The sequence below is a fragment of the Anser brachyrhynchus genome (assembly GCF_964034855.1).
Source record: "Anser brachyrhynchus genome assembly, chromosome: 1".
NCBI lineage: Eukaryota > Metazoa > Chordata > Aves > Anseriformes > Anatidae > Anser > Anser brachyrhynchus.
The window spans coordinates 44,583,845-44,605,720 of NC_137694.1; the positions used below are offsets into that span (position 1 = coordinate 44,583,845).

At 46.8% G+C, this 21,876-nt stretch overlaps 1 protein-coding gene across 2 annotated transcripts in view; it reads left to right on the forward strand.

The window, feature by feature from the left end:
• The window catches only part of GRIN2B (glutamate ionotropic receptor NMDA type subunit 2B), a 200,250-nt gene that overhangs the window by 103,794 nt on the left and 74,580 nt on the right, over nucleotides 1-21,876 (forward strand). For both annotated transcript variants that reach the window (XM_080557268.1, XM_080557267.1), the window contains exon 5: nucleotides 20,696-20,810. In XM_080557268.1, coding sequence (XP_080413394.1) covers nucleotides 20,696-20,810 — 115 coding nt within the window. The remainder of the gene's footprint in view (nucleotides 1-20,695; nucleotides 20,811-21,876) is intronic.

A 21,876-nucleotide genomic window follows, 5' to 3' on the forward strand; every position in this document is an offset into this window, starting at 1 on the left:
TGTGATGTAGCGAATGTGAAGTTAGAAATGCTAGGATGGAAATCTGCAGCGCTCCTTCCCAGAGCTGGAGATAATTGTCAAAGGCAGACAGAGCCAGGGGTGTGGATGGAGCTGAGTGGGACTGCGTGAGTGGGAGAAGAAACATGCCTGACCAACCCTGGCGATGGGGGGGGTGCCTATTCTGGCAGCAGGTGGGTGAGCACGTGGGCAGCAGTGAGAGCGTGGTGAATATGCATGACTGAATTATTAGTTTGTTCTGCACGTGGCTGAGTCAGGCGGGGGGAGGAAGGTGGTCAGTGGAGCAGATTTCTTCTGTCCTTCTGGTCACAGTGTGAAGAAAATACAGACCAATATTTTGAATGTGCGGTGAACATAGCAGGGCTTCCAGTGAGCAATAGCTCAGCATTGAATCCACTTTTTCTGCTCTCTGGGACGTGACAACATCCTAATTCCCTCTGGGCCTTTGAGGACCAGTTTCCAGCTGTTGTAAATTGCTGCATGGCAACAAATCCATTTACATGTGGGTAATAGAAAATAAAAATTTTGCGCCATCTTCCTTGTCTGTCCATCTGTCTCTCTTGGCCTCCTTTGCTGCTTTGTCTTCATTAGCTCTCCCTGGCTGTCACTTGAAGCTAAAATGGACTGTCTTGTTACCCCCATTGATTCTCCCTTTCAAATATGGTTAGCAGTGATCCTGGTTTCTTGGCTATGTAACACTGCAAAGAGGCTGCACTGTGCCTCGGACAGAGGGGAAGGCAAAGCAGAACCAATTTATGACGATAAGCACGTAGAAACCAGGGTAGAAACCAGGCAGAAAGCAGTGAGAATAGCTCTGGGCATGTGTGCTGGAACCAAATCAATAGCAGTGACCAGAACTGGAGCTATACAAGGAGGAGACTGGGTTTTTAGCAGCTGTCCTGACCTGGAGAGGGTTCCCATTTTGACCCTTGCCTTGGGTGATGTTGCTGTGCTGGAGCATGGGCACTGGAGTCTGTGCTGCCATGAGTCTCTTGAATCACAGAGGTTGTTGAAATGTGAGAGCCACTAGCACCGACAGAGAGTGCAAAAGCCAGACGACTGGGAGCAGGAATGAAGAAGGGAGGTAGATATGGGGAAGGATTTAGATGTTCCCAATCTGCGTGCACTTCCCACGGGGACTGTGTGGCCCTTCTCCATTTTGCACTGACTGGCTGTGTGCTTGCTTGGGGGCTGGAGAAGGTCGTCATTTCTGGGCTAGGACCAGTCCTGCTCTGAGATAAGCACTCCTCCCTACAGAGGTCTTGCCTTTAGTCTATGGTTTAGATATCTGCTCCTCTCCAAATGTGGGAGGCTGAGTCTGATAGGGTGTGTGTTCGTGTGGTGTGTGTGTGAAGAAAACACCCCAGACAATTGGGCTTCCTAGTACCAAGAAGCTCTAGGGCAGGAAAAGTGGCTGATATTAACCTTGCGCATTTTTTAGCTGTTGCTTTTCTTCTACTGAATGAATATCACATGTCCTCCCTTCACACATCATCCCCCCGCCTCCCTGCTATGGGCTTTACATCAGCCTCCTTAATAAGAAGTGCTCTGTTTTTAGTCCCAAGTGAGTGCCAAGCCCTTCACTGCAGGGCTTGCTGTTGCCTGAAGCTCTCTTCTGAAACGGCAAGCTGGTTCTTCAGGCATGCTGCATACCCCCAAAAAGCTAGTCAGAGCTGGGGTACCCTCTGTTGTGCATGGGGGCTCACAGCCCTCTCCAACCGCAGCTCCTTTTATTCCACTTAGCCATCAGTGACTGGGAGATAGGAGTGAAGAGCAAACTCTCCAGGTTTGTGGTTTATAGTAAATTCCTTCGTATAGTCAGCTGCCACACTGAAGACTCTAGAAAAACTCAGTGACTGGGCAAAAAGATGGCAATGAGCTTCAACACAGACAAATGTGAAGTAATGAATCTACGGAAAAATCATCTCAACCATGCCTACTCCCTGCTGACTGCTGGACTGACTCTTGCAGCTCAGGGAAGAGATATTGAGGTCACTGCCAGAAGATCTCTGAAAATACTGGCTCACCGTGCACTTTGGTGGCCAACACCAACAAAGTGTTGATCATCAGTGTTGATCAACACCTGGGGTCTTCACTTTGGAGAGGAGGATGTGAGGGACCTCTACATAAACTCAAGGATAAGAGCTCCCTGCTATTAAAGGGAATAGACAAAGATATATCTATACCAAACCTAGTTCAGGACTCCTATGGGAGCAGTGAGGAAATGTCTCCCCATCAAGTGCCACTGACCAGCACATGCACCAAGAAGGCGCGCCCTTTCTCCCACGTATTTCCTCCCTCCTGCCATGATTATGCCTTTGGCAAGGTGCTCTCAAAGCATTGTGTTTCTTTCATATGTGTTTCCCACTCCTTTAGCAGGGTCCATTTTTATCTTTGAGAGAGTTTGCTAATATTTCTTCCATCTCAGTATTAATTTCTTGAGATTTCCTTCCCTGACCCTCCCATGCCTTCTTCAATAGTCCTAGAACAAATAGTATTTCCTGGGGTTAAGATACAGCAAATGTAAAATGCGTGAAAGGGAAAAGACTAAAAGGAGAAGACGTAAAGTGTCTAGTTAAAGTATGGAAATTACTGCCTTAAGCGAATATTATGGCAAATAACTTAAAAAGATACCAGCATGGATTAGCTAGTTCTCTAAATAAGACTAGTCCCAGCTATTACACAAGGCTCGATAGGACTTGATGCATCAATCCTGCAGAGACAGGAAGAAGTTCATTTGGGTTGTGATGGGATGAAGTCACAGATGCTTTCATAGCTCTGTTCCAGGATGGGAATCCTCTGTCACTATTGTCATGGATAATGATGAAACTGATGCATGGGGCAGGACTGTGAGGTGGAGAACAGGCTCGTCTTTAAGTGACTCAGCCTGGCCATATGTTCGTCGCTCACTCTGGGTCTCTTATTCCTCTTTGTTTTCCTCTGTGTGTCCTGGTGTGAGGACGGGAACTGCTCCTTTCTCTATGTCAATATTAGCTTTTGCCTCAGCTTCGTATATGTGCACCTGAGTCCTTTCTGCCATGGGTCCCTCTGCCTACACCCAGGGTAGCTCCTGACTGAGGTGGAGAGAAGATAGTATGAATAGGCAGCTGGCACCCTGCGAGTCTCCATGGGAAGGAGTATCTGAAAGCAAGGAGGTTCCCTTCAGTATCCAAAACATGGCTGCTTAGCTCAACCGTTCGTACATGTTGGCTCAGAAGTGCTAAGCGAAGAAACTCAGAAAAACTAAACCTTGCTTGAAAGATTCCCAGTGCTTCTTGCTGCTGCTAGAACAGATCCAGAGGTTCTCTGCACCATGACTGTCCACCTCCTCATCCATCCCTGTCAGGCAATCTCAATTTTTGCCCCTCACTCTTTCTTTTATTTGCCCAGCCTCCTTCCTACTTCTTACCCATCATACCTGACTGCAGTACGATTTACTGTTTTTGTTTGTTTATTATTTTTTATTATTCTAGTCATTAGAGTGACTGGAAAGTCCCATTGATTCTATTCATATGTGTTTGAAGGAGCTAAAAAGTTCTGTGTGTGTGTATGTTTTGTGCAGGTATATGAGAATACATACATGACTGTGACATGAAACAATAGGTGAAGAGCAAGTTAGCGATCATAGTTTAATTTTTGGTTATTTCATTGGAAAGTGGGTGTGAAAAAATGATCTAAGTTGGCCCTCCTTTGAGTGGAGGACTATAACAGATCACTTGCAGATGTCCCTTCCAACCTGAATTTTTCTGTTACTCTAAAAGTTTGCCGCAGTGGTATTTTGGTCCTGAGCTGTGTTTTTATTTGCTTGTCTCACATAACATGGGGTGGTGGAAATGGATGGTATATGGAATCTTGTCTTCTAGGCATAGAAATCCAATCAAGTGTTTCTCCTTTTACTGCCTAAACAAATCTTACTTTGCAGGAGAGCACAAAATTACAATTTGAAGAGCTCATCTGTAGAAGTGTTTTCCCTATCAAGGGCTGCAATGCTAAATGGGGTTAAAGTCTCTATGTTTTTGGAGCGAATGTTTGCTAAATGAGGGCTTACTGTTGGAAGTGGAACTACAAGGCTGAAATTTTTCAACATAGTTCCCACTTTCCCCACAAAAATGGTTCCCCTTGAGAATCTCTGCAGGCTGCACTCAGTCTCTTTAGTCTCTGAACTGCCCGTTGTAGCACCTCAGCTTCTTCCTAGAAACCCAGATATTCTTGCTTGGTTTTTGCCATGTCAGAATAAACTGAAGGGAAGTGGAGATGTGAGGGTCATGGTGGCAACTTAAGTGGTCCTAATCATCTAACATTTTCCTTCCAAGACACCATGATGGCCATCATAACCTCATTTCTCACTTTCTATAAAGACTCTGAGAAGGATTTCCAGGGATATCAAACTGTGCAATTTTCTTAGACATTAAGAAAGCAGGGTCAAGAAGCCGTATTTTGAATGACGGGCTCCTTGATGTAGCATGGCAATTTACCCTTTGGAGGCACTGCAGGCCTAGCTAGCCTCTGACGTCCCTTCTCAGCTACCCCTGGCAGAACTGCTCTGGAAGGAGAGAGGCTAGGATTGACAGATGACATTTGCAACTTGAGAGTCCAGGGATTCTTGGAATTTTATTCCAGGGCCCACACCACTGAGCTCCATTCCTGCACAACCTCCAGTGTGTAGGTCTCCTCTTCTTTAGTCACTGGCTGCTGTTCTTGCTGGCAGTGTCTGTGAGTGGGATCCAAGAGCCATGAAGTTCCCTTCCCAGGTCTCAGCCTTCCTTCCCCCTATTCTGTACCAACAGACCCTAAAGAAACCTTTAGTGTTCTCATCCTGGCTCAATCTGTTTTCTAACATATCTGTCATCTGTGGCCTTCCTATAGCCAGCATAGGCAGCAATTTTTGGAGAGGGTCAGCCTCCCCTCTTTTGCAGGAGCTATTGGAAGAGCTGACTGCAAACAGATTTTCACTGCCCTGATGTGGACTTATGTCAAACAGTGCCCAATGAGAGCTGACAAGCTGACAGACCCAATCCATCAGTGGAGGATGAGGGCGGGTGAGGTGGGGGGGAAGAATGTCTCTTACGTACGCCTTCTAGAGACGGAGAACAATTTCACAGATGGGCCAGCCAAGCTCCTGTAAGCGATACGGGCCTGTATTTAATAGTCCCGTCATTTCTGCGAAGGGAGAGACAGACGCAGGAGATACAGGGACAAGGTAGTCCATGGGAGTCCAGCTTCCATGGGGAGGCTTCTGTTTGGTCCTGACTCCGACCAGTAAGTGATGAACAGAGGTGCTGGCGGTGAGCTGCCAGTGGAGCTCAGAAGTAGAACGTCTCTGGAACCAGATTTTGGGCCACAAGAAATGGTTCTTTCCACTTTTGGCTCATGTGTCCTATACTGAAGATCTCTTGAAGAGTAATTGTGATGGTGAGGTCAAGGAGAAAACATTTGGGATTAGCTCTTTTTGTTGGTGCATGGTTCATTGTTGTATTCACAATAGACAGTTGTGGGGTGAGAGCTGTCCTTGCAGGAGAGCAGTGTCCTTTGGGTACTGTCCTCTCCTTTGCTGAAATCAGATTCAGATTTGCTGGAGAAGGATGCTTGTGCCTGTTTGAGTCGGGGTCACAGTGTCACCTCACTGGGTCAGAATTAGGGCAGAGAAGGAGTCCTCACAGCTTTCTCCTGCCCACAGAGCACATTACCTTATCCAGGCTTTGAATCAGACCCTGTCTCACTGCTAGCTATGACACTGAACTTGAACTTCTCTGGGCCTACTACCTTGCTTAATATCATCCCTCATATTGGCCTGCAGAGTAACACCTATCACCCTATTTCAACTTTTTAAATGAGCTCAGCCTGAGAAGAAACAGCCCTTATGATCTTAGCTGTTTGAAGCTGTTCCCAGTTGAGCAGCTTAACAGGATCTTCTCAGAGATCTGTAAATCAACAGCAAGTTGGATTTGATGTGTCGGTTACCGCCTGAACTCTGTCCATATTAAAAAAAAACAACAAACAAAACATGCAGACTTTTTGCACATTGAGCAGTTTACTATGCAAGTCCATAATGGGTCATTATTATTATTTCCTCTTTGTTCCACAAAACTGTGACTGGTTTCGGGTCCCACCAACCGTCCAAGTAGGAACCTGGTACAATGGTGACAATTTTCACCCTGATGCTGAGTTCTTGAAGACATCAGCGATTGCGGTACCCCTTATCCCAGGTAACATGACCAGCAGTGAAGATAGCTTAGAAGTGGTGTGGTGGCCTGGGGTTGGGCTCTAATGTCAATAACAAGCAGAGGTGTACAGATGAATCACTTGGTGGTCCAACAGAGCTGTGTTTGGGTACTGTGCATGGAGCTTAAGGGTAAAGATTTTGCTTTTGCTGATGAGCCGTGTAGAATTGCCTGTGCAAGATGTCTGCATTATTTCATCAGTGCATGTGACGGAGAGAGATGAATGGTACAGAGCATTTTGGGATCCTTTGCTCTGAAATACATGTGGGAATACCGAGTTACTGTTGCATTAAAAGGTAAGTTACTTCATTAGTGGTATACTATCAGTAGTTATCCAAACACAGTTTAAAAGAAGGAAAACTGTGCCCTTTCTCTTCATCTGGTTGATGTCCTTTGCCCTGACAAAGTGGAAACTGACAACTCCTCGTTTTATAGCTGTCTGATTTGCAATCTTTTTCTCCTTCTCCCCCCACCCTCAGAGTGCCCTGTCCTCATACTACTGATTCATTGTGCGCTCAGATGGGTGATAACAGATGCTTCAGGAGAAGGGAATCTTCCTCCACAATTTGCTTAGCCAGTTGTGTGGTTGGAGTAGGAGTCAATTCCTTCCTGCCGTCTGCAGCCGTCTGCAGCCTGAAACGACTCATCCATCCCTTCGATCCTAGGGGTACAACTATAAATACTAGCAAGGGTTCATTGAAGTTGCCATTCCCTTTTAAGTTCTTTCTCCAAAATCTGTCTTTAGCAGTTTCTTATGGCAGCAAAAGGCTTCTGTTGAAACACAATGTGCAAAGGGGTGTGAATGGCTGATCATTCATTTCACCAAGCTGCTTGCCCTCTGAGCGCTGCAGAAGAGGCTTGGAAGGCAGTGTTAACTCGTTTTCATAGCGTGCTTCATTTTCATTAGCAGAATCTCCTTGAATTCTTCACCCGGCCACAATGTGGTGACATCTGTCACATCTTCGAGGAAGGCTGGGACGTTTGCTGTACCGTGTGGGATGGGCACGATTGAAAGTGACATGCCCCTGCACAAATGGGCACCCAGCAAATTGTAGTCAGGCACAGCCCTCCTTCTTGCCTCAGTAGCTAAGTTTGCAGGGAAGTAACATTTCCATCTTGATTTTGGTGATTAGGAGTGACATCCTCTTTCTACAGCCATCTGGGGTGTGAAAACAAATACATCTGCGTGGACCAAATCGATCCAGAAAGGTGGAAAGCAAACCAACGGCTACCAGAAAAATTATCCCTCTCTGCCTCGCTCCTTACCGCCCGCCCTGGTTGCTTCACTTGCCGAGCCGTATTTCCTCCCACTCTTCAGCTGGGCCAAATTTGGCTCTGTCTGGCGGGGGCGAGGGCACCGGGAGTGGCGGTGCTGCTGGCAGGGAAGGGGGAGAGGAGCAGGGCCCGGGTTCACCGGGACAGGGCACCCTTGGGTCTCACCGGGCGATGGTTGCCACCCCCAGCCCCTCCTGGGCCCCCTTCCAAGCCCGTTTCTGGGATCCTGACTGACTTTGGCAGTTGGCTGCCGATGCAAGAGGGTTTCCATGGCAATGTACCAGTGCTGCGCGCTCCCTCCTCGCTCCCTCCTCGGCGCTCTGCCTCTCTCCTTCTCCTCGCCCCCCTCCCCAGCCCTCCTGTTTCTGAAGCATGTTGCCATGGAAAAGTTATAATCCATAAAGAATTTCAGATGCCCCCTTCCCCCCTTTTTTTGGTGCTAAAAGTTTGCTTTTCAATCTTATTATATTTGGGGGGGGGGGGGGGGGGGGCGACTCTGGATGCATCTTTGAAACCCTGTCCCTGGGCAAGGGGGAAGTCTCCGTCTTGGTGAAGTCCTCCTGCAGGGAGGGTGGTGGGAGGCTGCAGTGGGAAGCTGTAGCCGATGGGTGCCCAGCAGGATTATGGCTTTGAGAAGTGCTTACGTGACACTGGAGGCTGTGACCGTTTTTTTTTCAAGGCACTGCATCTTTTGGAGCCTGGAGCATGGATCCGTGATGTTTAAGCACCCAAGTCATGTTGGAGTGAAAGGAGGAGTGAGAGATTTCTGAGAGATGCCTCCTTTGGAGGCTGCTTTTTCTGAAATGATCATAGTGAGTGCTGCCAAGAGAAAAGGGTGCGGACAACTCATGCACTGCCACAATATGTGCATGGTGAGAACTGCGGAAATGATGCAGCCTAAGGTACTGAATGAGACCAGGACCAGAGCTCATGTCAGCCCACCTGGTGCTCATGCTAATTCCCAAACTGCCAGGCTATGTCCACGCTCTGTCAGGACTTGAGTGTGTGGTTTGTGGGTTATGTTTTAGTTTGTTAACTTAACCACCAGTCAAAGGTGAAATCAGTGAAGTGCAGGTTTCTGCTCAAATTGAATAAACCCACCCAGATATCTTTGATAAATGCTAGGGTGCTCTGATAACCTTGCTGCTAGTTGGTTGAATTGAAGAGAGCTGTGGACTGGCGCTAGACATGGGAATTGACCCTCTGTTGCACTCTTCATGGAAACGTTCTGGTCTCACTCTCAGCACACTTGCTGTTTCCATCTGTGCTGTGTTCAGGCTTCCCACAGTGGGCACTGTGGCTTGGGAATTTCAGATGCATGTTGCAAAAGCTCATTCACAGTATTTCTATGCCCAAGGAGTCTTGGAAGTCTCCTGAGCAAAGAAATATTTTTGGGAGATTTCCCACTCTGACTGTTCAGGAGGGAGAAGGGAAAGAATTCAGGTAATATAGGCCAAATTTGGACCTTGTACTTATTTCAGACCTCCTGAGAGTCTTTTATTGGAGGCGATGTTAGCATCATGCCTGGGGCTTCTTTAAACTGACCTTTTCTCAGAGAAGAAGCAGAGAAGTAATTCAGGATCAAATGCAGCTCCAGAGTAAAATGGCACATTTACTTCATTGGAGGTGCAGCAAGTGGGGGTGAAGTTAACTCTCTCTCTCTCTTCTTGTTCAGGAAACACTGAGGATGCAATTTTTTATATATATATACAACTACATTTAGGCAGTGTACTGCAGACACCTGACCTGCACACTGTGGTTACCTTTCCCTATTGTCAGCGTGTATCAGGTATCTGAGTCATTTGCTGCTTGTCTGGCCTCAGATGCCGTAATAGTCACAGAGTCTAAATAGGGCATGCGGAGTAGGTGATGGGGTATAACCTAGAGTCTTTTCAGACTGTTGGAAAAATTATTGATTTATGAAACCATAAAGTCATAGTGTTGGGTCATTGTAACTCCTTTTGTATGAATTCCTGGAAGGCGATGGATTTTTGGCTGCCACAGATTGTTGTCTGTCCTGCAGAAAGCAAAAAGCTTGATGCATCAGCAATGCTCTACCTCTTCCTCTGTCAATGTACCTCTACTCTGTTCTAGATTAACATAATTTCTTCAGTCCTGCTAACTGGGGTGTTGGTCTCCTTCTGTCTTCAACCTCTTTTCTGACACTGCTGAGGAAGACGCCTGAGTAGTCACTGTGCCGTCTTGGGCACCTGCCAGGTAGACCCCATCTGTGCGTTTCACAGAGGTTCCTGAACATCCAGCAGCAGAGAATAACTCTTCAGTCACTACCACTCTGGGCTAGGAGTAGAACCTGTGACCTAGGGTTGAATATTGTCTTTCTTTTTGTACTTTTCAGGGAAGGATCCCCAAAGGTTTTCTAGAGAACCTGGGAGTGGACCGACCACATCAGCAGACACGGTCACCCTCTTAGGTTTAGAAAGAGCTTATGTAGCCCCAGATATCACCCTCTCACCAAAAAGAAGGTAGAAAGGGTGTGTAACTTTATTTAACAGGGTCTGGACTACAAACTATATCACAAAACACTCCACAAAGTTAATAATACAAAGCATAAGTCGGATGTGATATAAATGATGTAAATGTGTGAACTCTGAGTAGGACTTTGGCAGTTTTCCCAGCCATGTTCAAAATGTACCCATGATATTTCTATCTCCCATATTGGGAACCCACTAGAGACAGGCAGAAAAGACTTAGGTTGAGTTTATTATCCATATTTATCATTCACTTCAGAATAGCATCCTCCTCCCACACCGATCCATTCTCACGGCACTACATATGCGCCCAGCTCAAAGCAGGAGGCTTCACACTCTGACTTTTGGGGCAAGAGTTGAGAACGGTGAGATATGCTCGAAGTGTTCAGGGTGTGAGTTGGGCAACCCAAAATAGATGATGGAAGGGAATATGGACCCTGTAGCTGTGCAGGTAGAGGTAATAAAAGGGGGTTGAAAACTGTCAAGTCATGGGACTTTTGGAGCAGAAAGGGGGCATGCGTGAATGTAGGTACCCTGGCAAAATACTGGAAGGAGATTCTTGATATTTATCTCCTTTTTAGGTCTTCCCAGTGTTTGAAGAGGGGATGCTGTCAGTGAAGGAAGGGCTTGTAGAGGTTATGGCTGTGACTGGGGTGAGGCTAAACAAAGGCTCCAGGCTGAGGATTTGTAGAGTAATTTTGAGTAGGGACATGGGGTCCAGGAAGTACCTAGAGGGGAATTCTTTGAGTTTCAGAGCCTTGTTTGCCCACAGTTGGGTCACAGAAAGGGCTGTGTGATTGAGCTGGCTGCAATGAAGGCAGCAGTGCCCTTGTAATGGCTTTGTTGGAAGTACTGGTGACTGGCATTAAAGTGCCGATGGAAGGATGTCAGAGATGGAAATTTGGGTGGAGAAAGCGGCAGAAGGACGGGTGCTGGTGGCGATGAGGGTACTGATTGCGTCAAGCATTACAGTGGTGTTTGGAGTGCTAAAGACAAAAGTGGCTAATTACAGACATGATTGTGAAGAGGAAGAGGAGGCAGGCTCGACGAGGAGTGGTGAGGTCTGCGATTATGACATTTAAAATGAAGAAGCTGCTGCTCAGTGCGGTGCTATGAGGAGTTTCAGTGCTTCGACTCAGGTATTAATTGGAGCTGTGTTCTTCCCATGGGCCAGCTTGTGGCTGGCTTGCTGCTTCTTTGCTATTGCAGCATTTTCCCCGTTTGCGGGTTGTGTGGAGAGAAATGCGTTAATGGCTTTGTGTAAAAATAAATGAAAAAGAAAATAGCAATCTTAAATTAGATGCTATCCCAGTGCTGATGCATCCTGCACCCCTCGTCAGACAGATGCTAGCTGGGAGGTCTCCTCAGGAAGAATGAGGTTTTCCTAATGCTGCAAGAGAAAAAAAAAATCACAAGGAAGTTTAAAGGAGAGGGAAAAAATTAAAAAAGACCCAAATTGTTCTGAGACCTTCCTCAGCCCAAGGAAGGGTTAATGCTTTAAACGCGATGTAATTTCAGTGGCACTAAAGAACATGTTTCCATGGAAACATCAACCCACGGAGGAGAGAAAGGGAAGGGAGAGGGAGTGAGCAGAGAGCAGCTCCTCTGACAATGGAGGAGCAGCAGAATTCAAACGAACCCCTACACGGTCACTGACAGGGGTGATTGTTTGTTTGTTTGTTTTAATCGATTCCCCTTGGGAGATGTGATGGGGAGGGGAGAAACGAATAGGGTGCCGTCTTGGCAGAACTGCTATGGACTGAGGAAAATCCAGTTTTCAGACCAAGTGTCCTTCCAGGCAATGACTCTTCTCTTGTAAATGCCACAAATTCACTCTTCTTAGGAAAAAAATATTTGTCATGAGGGTGGTCAGAAGCTGGAACAGGCTCCCTAGAGAGGTGGCTGATGCCCCATGCCTCTCAGTGCTCCAGTGGCATTTGGACAATGCCCCTAATTACATGCTTTAACTTTTGGTTAGCCCTCAGGTGGTCAGGCAGTTGGACCTAATGGTCCCTGTAGGTCCCTTCCAGCTGAACTATGCTGATATTTCTGATAGTTCTTGCAAGTACTTTGGATGCTTTCAACACTCAATAAACATCAAATAATGGAATTTTTTAGTGGGTCAAAAAAGTTAAGTTAGTCTGCTGTTCCAAAGAATATAATAAATGGATTTATTTCAATTTCTCCAGTTAGTTTAGCCTTGCTTGGCTTCTGGCAGCAGTGAGGGGGACCTCTCAGGCAGATCTGGGGGGAGGTTCTGCAAACAAGAAAGTCCTGAAAGCTCTAGAGGAAAACTGGTGTGCTCACCCATTTATTGGTCTTGACTTCCAGGACAGAAACTGGAATGAACTCTAGGTGCGTACGGAGATATCTTTATGGTTAACTTCCAGCACACAAGTCTCCTTCAGACAATGAAAGGGGCTGTTGAGGTATACGTTCACTTGGCCGCTTGGCCACAGCCATGTGGACCAAAAATGATTAAGAGAAAGAAGTAAGACTGTTGTCTATGTGTTTAAACTCACTGTATGAGGCCAGCAGTTCAACAGGGATATTTTTTAAGGCAGTACAGATTGAGAAAGCTCAAAAAACCATCATCCTGGGTGAAAAATCACGAGGGGAAGAGCCCCATGTGACTTCTGTCCTGTGACTGCTTGTCCTATGGATGTTTGTGTGACTGTGCCCTAAGACGGATAAACAGATCTGATCGACAGTGCTTAACCTTTCAGTATTTGACCCTTCCTAGTGGTATGGCTTCCATCAGTGACCTGTTAGGTGGATGCCAAGACCTAATTATGACCTATTGTCAGCTGTTCTGACAAATGTAATTTTCTGTGCTTTTACTGCCCCATGTAAATCTATCACAGCAGATTTGTAGTCCTTTCTGACAGGAGAAATACATTGGAATATTTTCTCCAATGTTTTTGCTTTGGAGAAAAGTGGTATGTCACCCATTCTTGAAGAATAAGGAAGGATGGGAAAATGTGGAAATTAAAAATAATATATTTAATCAGTAATTGGCAGGAATTTAGTAACTCAGTAAAGCTCTGTGGCTTGATACAACTTTGGTCTGAATGTTTAGCTTTTATTTTATCCAGTCACTGTAACAATTTTGACCTTAAAGCTATTTTCTATTAGCTATTTTATATTACTTAAAGGTTTGATGAGTCAATTCAGAAGTATATTTATTTTTATCAAAGCTTTTTGGTTAAAAAAAACTTTCTGAGAACAGGATGATTTCCTATGAGATTTATAGATGTTTTCAGCTTTAACCAGAATATGTTCTTAATACTTTTCCTTGTTTCAGTTTTATTTCCAGTGAGGCCAGAAGGTGTAGAGGTGTATTCTCAAGCTAGTTGGGACTGTGTCATTTTGCCAGCAAAATTGATAGTTTTTGAACAAAAGTTGTAAATCAAATATTTTGGGTTTAAAATGGAATATTTTGACATGGAAATCCTATTTGCTCTCTCTCGTGATTAGGAGCACGGGAATTTTATGCTCGTATTTCTCCTTCTCAAAAACTGAACAGATTGAATTTCCAGTGATATCCCTTCCCTTGCTGAGAGGGTGCTAGTCCTTGCCGGACTCTTTCATGGTGGCCCATTACATGCATTTGGACTCATGTCCAAAAAAAGAAAGGGTAGAAGGTGTCACACAAAGGACAAGACTGTATGAGGGCACAACCATGCCAGGAGCTTCATTTTCTGTCCAATGTCATTACAGTTTTCAGATCTCGTGGTTCTGTCTTTCTGACAAAACGTTAACCTCCTCATGAGAAAATGTCGTTGCCAAGTTGTTATCCCCCTTTCCCATTAAAAAGGTGGTTTTGATAGATAATTTTTCTGGTTCCGGCATTTGTCAAAATAGGTTAGTCAGGAAGTGTGTAAGAGAAATTTGGCTTTGGTTGGCTTTTCAAGGTATTGCTGGGACTGACATAGCAAACAGGAGGGAAATGAAGATTTGTCCTGCCCTTTTCTTCATAAACAGGTCACCTCATCCTAATCTATACATGTATTTCTTTCAAGAGACCTAGCACTTAAAGGATGGCCTTGGTACTGTCAGCAGCACCCTGGCAAAGGAGTGTGAAATGCCACGGGACCTGATGGACACCATCTCTTTCCACCTTTCTATTAAAGACACTGACTGCAGAGGATGAAAAGCAAATGAGAGATCAGGTCCGTGACAGTATTAGGTACATGGAAAAAAATGTTGTTTTGGAAACTCTGAAGCTTACCGAAGAAATGGGACAAACAGCCTCTCACCTAAGTGTCATTAGTGTCATTTCTGCCCTAGGTTGGAGCTGACCCCAAGTTCCCAGTGTGGGGCAGTGATCCCCACTTCCTGACTGGACAGGTGCCTGTGCTGCAGAATCCTGTGGTGCAGTGCTTGACTTTCCTTTTAGTATTTTCAGGAGGGAGCTGGGACTGCATAGGCTGTGGAAAGTGAACTTCTCATCCTCAGGAATGGTCCTGACTCATTAGGATCAAGCAATGCGTGTAGGAAAGTGGCCCTGCCATTGCTCTGGCTCCCTGCACACTCTGCAGATAGATATATTAGCAGTCCTCAGGAACTGTCAGCTCAGAGTCTTTCTGAAGTGACAAATTCATGGCAGATGAATAGACGAAATGGGAGGGAAAGTGTAAGTACCGTTTCATTTATGTTTAAGAGGGGGAAATGATGAAAAAGTTTCACCATTCCACTGTATATGGAAGGTGTTACTGGGAAGTTTCAGCACACAAGTACGTTTCAAAAGTTGTTTTCAAAACAACTTTGCCGAATATGATGGAGAAACAGCAAAGACAGATCACCAGAAATTTCTCTTCCACCAGAAACAGATATTTCACAGGTCAGAACCAAACACCGAGAAAATTCAACATTCCTAAAGGTAAGAGGCCAGAACCTCATCAGACCAAACAGTATCACCCCCTTGATATCAGCTGGATATTTACTCCTGCCCAGTATGTGCCCTCTTGTCTTTTAAAAAGTTGTGGATGGCAAGAAGGAACCATATTAATCTCTTATATCTCTGTTATCTTATAGCCTGAGGGATATTTCCTAATCTAGTTGCTCTCTTAACCTTTTTGCTTAATGAAAACAATCCCAAGCTCTGTGTGTTTCTCTAAGCGTGACGGTCAGGTTGGTTCTCGGCAGCACAAAATGGCTGGAGCCTGGACAGATTTTCTGGTGTAGGATACCTGCGTATTTTGGAATTTGTTTGGTCTTTTTTTCTACGCTTGCTTTCTTTCTTGCAGCACATCTCCCCAGAGTCAGTGGTAACACTGACAGTGAGGGAGAAAGGAGCAAATTAAAAAGAGCGGGATGCTATTCCTTTAAGTTTTAGTTTTTCCAGTCAGCTGCTGCTTCTATTTTTTTTTTTTTGGTCTATTTTGTTTTGAATTTGTTCTCATCATCGCAGAAAGAACAGAGTCCATGCCCCTTATTATGTTAAATCAGCTGCTCTCATGCCCTTTGCGTGGAATCCTTTCACTGTAAATCGTACCTGACACTGGCCAGATGTTACACGGATGTGGCCAGATGTGCCCGCCTCGCACAGCTCCACGAGCACCGCAACAGCAGGAGCAGCGCAGGGGAAGGAGCAACGGGACAGCCTTTGAAAGGCTTGGCCAGGGTCGGTATCAGGAGTGGGAAAGTCTGATCGAGGGCACATGAAGAACCTATTCTCATCTTTTTGGGAATGAGCAATTGGATTCAGCGTTCCCTGGGGACTGCCTTATCTTCAGGGACCTCATGTGCTCGCAGCTGGGTCCGGGTGGCTGCGGTGCGTGTATTGGCTGTCCTCTGAGGCACAGGCAGCCACGGAACTGCCAAGCAACAGTGGGGAGAAATAATATCTGCATTATTTTAAGCTTCCCATGGGTTTGGAGAACGGAGGTTTAAATTAGAAGTTGAAGGGATCAGTTGCAGTTTTCTCATTACAAAAAAATCTACACTATTTCAGTCTCAGATGAGAGAAGCTATTAACAGCATAGTTAGTGCTGGTTAAACCTGTTTGTCGATCACTTGCCATCTGAAGATCAGAATTCCCATCTGTAGATAACTACGCTGGTCCTAAGCCCCCTTTTGCCTGTCCACTGAGCCACCCACCTTTCTGTCCGTCTGTCCTGGTCTAGCAGCAGGCGTGTGGAGCGGGCAGGAGCTGCGGCAGGCAGGGAACGTGCTCTGGAGCTTTGGGGCACCTGTTCTGGGATGCAGCAACACACCATCCGTGCTCTTCCCTGGGCATGAAGTGGGGCTGGGCAGGCACCTCTGGCCAGTGGCTGTTTAATCCTGTCTGTCGGGAAATAAAAAGGCTATTTTACCATGCAGATTTTTTGGGGGAAAGGTCTAGCACTGCCTTCCCCTCACTGCTGTTATGCTGCTAAACTGGCCTCAGTGTTTCACATTGTGGTGGGTTTCCAAAGAGGCTGATGCTAGTCTGTGTCCCCCTCCCCTTATCCCGCAGCAATCTCCACCTGCCTTTTACCCTGCAGATACTCCCCGGCAAAGGTGTCCTGTCGCCTTTCATCCCCACCCTCCACCTGCACTCCATTTCTCCTTTTATGCCTTGTTTGTGTGCTGGGCTGCAGAGATGACTCCCTGATGCTGACGGTGGAGAGGCTGGTTTATTTATATGACCTGTCTTACTCGGGGAGGCGGTCGATGTTAGGATAATCGTGCCTTTTCAGGCAGACCGCTTGTCGCATCGGAGTGTAACAAGCACTGACAGGGCACAAGGGAGTGCGTGTGCATGCACATGTGTGTGCGTGTGCACGTGCGAGGCAGGGAGCGCTATGGACTGAACGAGGGCATTGCCCAAATTTGCCCACACGCTCAGTAGCTTCAGGAGGAGCTGATTCCCTGCAGTGCACTGGAGGCAGAAGTCAGAGCGGTTCGTGCTAATTTCAAATGCATCCCCTTCAGAGCTGTCTCTAGGGCAGAGAAAGACTCAGTTAACACCCTCCCTGCCTCCCCCCACATCCCCTCAGCCTGCCACATTTGCCTCTCCAGGCTTTCCCCATCACTAGCTGAAACCATTTAATATGTCATAATCTCTCCGCTGGTCCTAAATTGGCCATCTGATGTGGTTTTAATGCTCTATTTCCTATGCCAACCAGCTCTGGAAACACTCTCCATTCGCTCACAGGGCTGACAACCTCACATCTAGGATGAGTGATGTTACCTAATGGTCAGAACACAGAGCCCAGTCCCCCTGAGCCTGACTTGCTTTGTGCCCAAGGACATGTCCTGTCCTGCTTTGTTCCTGCCTGCTCATCTGTACCATGGGACTCGCAATGTCACTCTGCTTCCACAGTGTCACGTGCATCTTGCTCCCACGTGGCTGTGTGCTGGCGTTGTGGCCACTGCACCTCCGCTGGGCTGGGGAGGGGTCGGACCCTTCTGTGCTTGCAGTGAGCAGCTCCAGAAACACCTGTGCAAGCAAAAATCTTTGCTGAAAGGTGATTCCAGCAAATGAGATTAATTAAAATAATCTCTCTCTTTCTCTCTCCGTCTCGGAGTTGCATACACTCAGGAAATCACAAATTAAGCCCTCGCTGCGTTTTACAGGCACAGCTTCATCTTGCGTTACCTCACCCACGAGCACAGCCTGCTGCCTCCGTGCTGTGCCCCAGTGCAGTGTGGCTTAGCGCAGATGTGTCAGGGAGTCTCCTAGCCCCTCGGCTGCCTCTCCAGGGACTGGTGCACTTGTAGGCTGTAGGGAGGAAATAAATCCCCCCGGCCAGAGCAGGCAGTGATCACGCTGGCATACCAGTGATGGAGGGCAGACCCACCCAAGCAGGGCTGCCTTGCAGCATGCTGCCAGGGAGTCCTTCAAGCCCTGATGCTTTGGCTCCAGCCTGCCCCTGTCCCACTCCCGGACCTACCTTCCAGGCCCGTCCAGCATCCCTGCTAGAATAGCCAGTAGCCACCATGGGCGTGCAAGTTGCCTGTTCATGTGTGCCTCCATCTCATTGTGGGAAGCCCACATCCCCCAGCACCCACACACCGTGCCTTCTGCTGCCCAGCACCAACTTGGGCTCTCGGAGGGAGGGTGGATGGAGCCCAGCGCACCTGAGCAAGCCCAGCAACTCCTTGGGTGCCACTAGCCCCAAACCCTAGAATTTAGGACCGTGTGAGCTGCGGGAATGTTTGAAAGCTGCAGGGGGAGCTGCTTTTTCTGCTCTCCTCCTACAAACTTTGGTAAACATGTTGCTAATGGGTTACAGAGAAAACCCTCTGAAGAGTTATTGTACCAAATCTGGAGGCTAATTTCAGTCATTAAGGTGCGAAGTGAGGGATTTTAGTGCCGCTTTAAGTGTAAATCTCAAGGCAGCTCCAAGGATCGGAGGCACTGATGATCCCTCCTTGATTATTATTAGTGGTTCTAATCTTTCCAGTGGAAAATGAACAGAAATGACACCCTCTTGTGTCATCTCTCTCACTGATTTATGTGAACTCTTGTCAGGCTGTGCAAGGGAGATTCCCACAGTGGCATCATTCTTGGGTAGGGAGGGAAAGAGGACCGAGAATTGTCTAATATTGCTGTTTGTTTAATTAGATATTGGCACTGCTTTCTAAATACTGACACATAAAGCTGCAATTCTCATCATGCTAATGGCATCCTCATCTCCTCGGAGCCTTGCTTTGTTGTTAACTCTGAGCGCCAGTGCAGAGAAGTCATGAAAGGGGTGTAGCTGTAATCTTGGTCCCCTGGAAGGTCTTTCTCACTGCCAAAGCCTTTTGTAGGTCTGGTAGGCTGCACATACCCATGGCGGTCTGTGTCTGGCATTCACTGTACCAGAGTAATGCAAACAGCTGGGAAGGGAGAGCCAGAAGAGCATGTGTGATCCTAACACTCGATGTTTTACACCATTACAGTTGCATGGCTAAGATTTTCCAGGTGGCTGATGATTTGGGGTTTGCTCAGTGTTTGGGTGCTGAATGGGTCTGGCTTTTGGGAAATGACAAATAGTCTGCCTGTGAAAATAGATAGGCCTGTTGCAGTGTTTCACCCCAGGCTCCCGTATGGCTGTTCCCTACATTGCACACATCCCCTGAAGGTCACAGCATGTATGGGGAAATAGTGGGTGGGTTTCGTCGGGTAGTGGGCTTAGGACAGAAGAATTCAGGAAAAGGAAGAAGCTGAAAACATGACCCGCTTTTCTATTTGTTTGAAGAAGTTTGCCTGTTACCCGTGCTTTTGTTAAATTAGTAGGGACGTCTCTGTGTGCAGACGGGTGGAATGTGTGAACCCCTTGAAAGAACAGAAATTTGAGTGCCACCCCCTCCCACCCCCCCGTATTGGTTCACATTGAGTTCACAAGGGACAAACTGAAGCTGGGTATCAGGAAGTATTTCCTATTGTTGTGGTGTAATAGAGCAGAAGAGCTTCTCGTGTCTGGAAATGCTGCTTGTGTAATTTTAGGAGAACTGGGCGAAGCAGGGGCGGGCGATGTCCTGGGGCTAGCCCTGCAGGCAGCTCGCTCACCTCTGCCTCTCGCAGTGATGTGATGCTACTGGTGCTAGAGCAGGTGTACAAAGGCAAAATCTACTTCATGCAACAGGATTGTGAGTTGAAGTGAAATATATGAACAGGGGAAACTGTCAGAGTGCCACGGAGATGTCTTATAAGCCAATGAACTGTGAAATGTATATTTGCCTCCCCCTCTTCCCCACAGTGTCATTCTGGATGGTCTGACAGTTAAGAAAACAATAGACTTGATTCTCTTTTACAGCAACACCGCTTCAACATGCTCTCACAATGTAGAAAGGCCTTGAAATGAGTGTAGCTGTAATCTTGGTCCACTTAAAGGTCTTCCCCACTGCCAGAGCTGAGTGAAGAGGCCTGAGGATAAATGAGACTGAAGCCCGGACTGTTTAATAGTCCATTTGTACAGCTGACATGAGATGGCCCAAAGCGGGGTGCCTTGCACAGAAGCGATGGAGCCTTTCCAGACAAAGGGAATCGTTAATATTGGCTGCAGGGATCTGCAGGGCTGATCACCCTGTAGTTTGATCTTGCAGAGTACATGGCATGACTCTGTCCCTAGGGAAAAGGACGTTCACTGGGCTATCCCAGTACCCCCTGGCCCTATTCCTAAGCTGCTTGAGAGGATCACATTGGGCCCCCTAAGGCATGCTGGCTCTAATAAGGACAGAGCACTCACAGGTGCTCATTCCTCTGCTCTCTGCAGCTTCCTTCATGTTTGAACAGGGGAGGCTGTATCCACTGCTTTACCTGTGGGCCATCACTGTCCTCAAATGCAATGTGAAATCCCCCTTGGACAGTGAGCAAAATGTAGGCTGTGGAGCATGTTGACACAGCTAATTGCTATGGATCCCTCTGCCCTTTGTGGAAAGGGGAAATCAAGGACTGTGGGCACATGTGTATGCACGTGACTTGTGCTTTCAGGAACTCAGTGAGCACCAACATCTTCTTTATCCTGGTCCTAAACGGGGGAAACTTAGGCCCTTTGAGGCCCTGCCTCAACTGATGGTCCCAGTTTCTGGAGTATTTGTCCTGTTTCTACCACCCACTTCCTCTTAGATTTTCCTCTGCTGTCCCCAGCTGGACAACAGTTGTTTGTAGTGTGCTTCTACTGTCCTGGCACAAACTGCAGAGGGGAAAGCAGGCTCTTGTGTTGGGTTCAGTTCCCAAGCATTAATGTTCTTCTTGCTCTTTTCTCTCTCCTACAGGTACCTGATCAATGTCACCTTTGAAGGCAGGAATCTGTCATTCAGTGAGGACGGATACCAGATGCATCCCAAGCTGGTGATCATCCTTCTGACCAAGGAGAGGAAGTGGGAGAGGGTAGGATATCTTTGATAATTCTCAAACTGTACCACACAGGAGGAAGATGGAGGAAGGCTCTGAGCAAATAATCCTCCTGCCTTCTGTACTCAGGAAGAGTTGGCAATCTCCTCCTTGCATCCTGGGCCACTGGTATCTCCAATACCCAGGCTGCTGTCATCTCCATGCAGGATGCCATTACATTCTTCCATTAGCATGCATAAAGAATTAATCAGCTTCCCTTCTGTCACCTCTGAACATAAGTTTCCCTGCCTTTCAGAGAAAAGACCTCCTTTGAGCTATGAGTTTCAATGGCAGAGACAGAAAATACTTCTCTGCACGGCTTGAAGGCAGTGAAGTTATGTATGCTAAATGGCTGTGACTGAGCTATAGCCACACTTAGTAATATGCAGCTGTTAACTGTGCTTGATATATCTGGCCACTGTCATTTGCAATGGGATGGTGCATTAGGTAGGATATGTACATGAGATCATGCCAAGTTGCTCAAAGATCTAAATTTGCATATATCTGAATAATTTGCATGTAACCCAAACCACCATTTTAGAAATGGTGTGGATTTCTGTGTTAGTGCAAAGCTTTGGTTCATTTCACCTCCCACATAAGTGTCAGTGGTCCAGGCTCAGAACAAGCATTCCCAAAGGGTTTGAATCAGCTAAGTGGAGGGGGTAGCTTGAGGTAGTTATGAGATATAAAAAACTGATGGAGGTGAGAAGTCAGAGCAAAACTAAGAAGAATTCAGCAACGCACTCAACAGATATGAAGCAGAGCTCAGCCTGGATGCGATAATGTATATGGCTTAGAAAAATGTCCCCTTGACCCACCAGGCAGAGAAACCCTTCTCTCCTTGGCTCCTTGTCTCCTCTATGGACTTGCAAGAAACCTGCATGGCTAAAGTCAGGAAGAATTCATGGAGAAATGAGAAAGAAATAGAAGGCTGTCAGGAGAAGTGCATTCAGAAGAGGGTTGGAGGAGCAAGTTTTGAAGGAAGCAGAAGAGCCATCACATTAGTACCTGGCAGTAGAGGTCTCAGTGGGACAGGAGCAAGGGGAAACATACAGCATGGCAG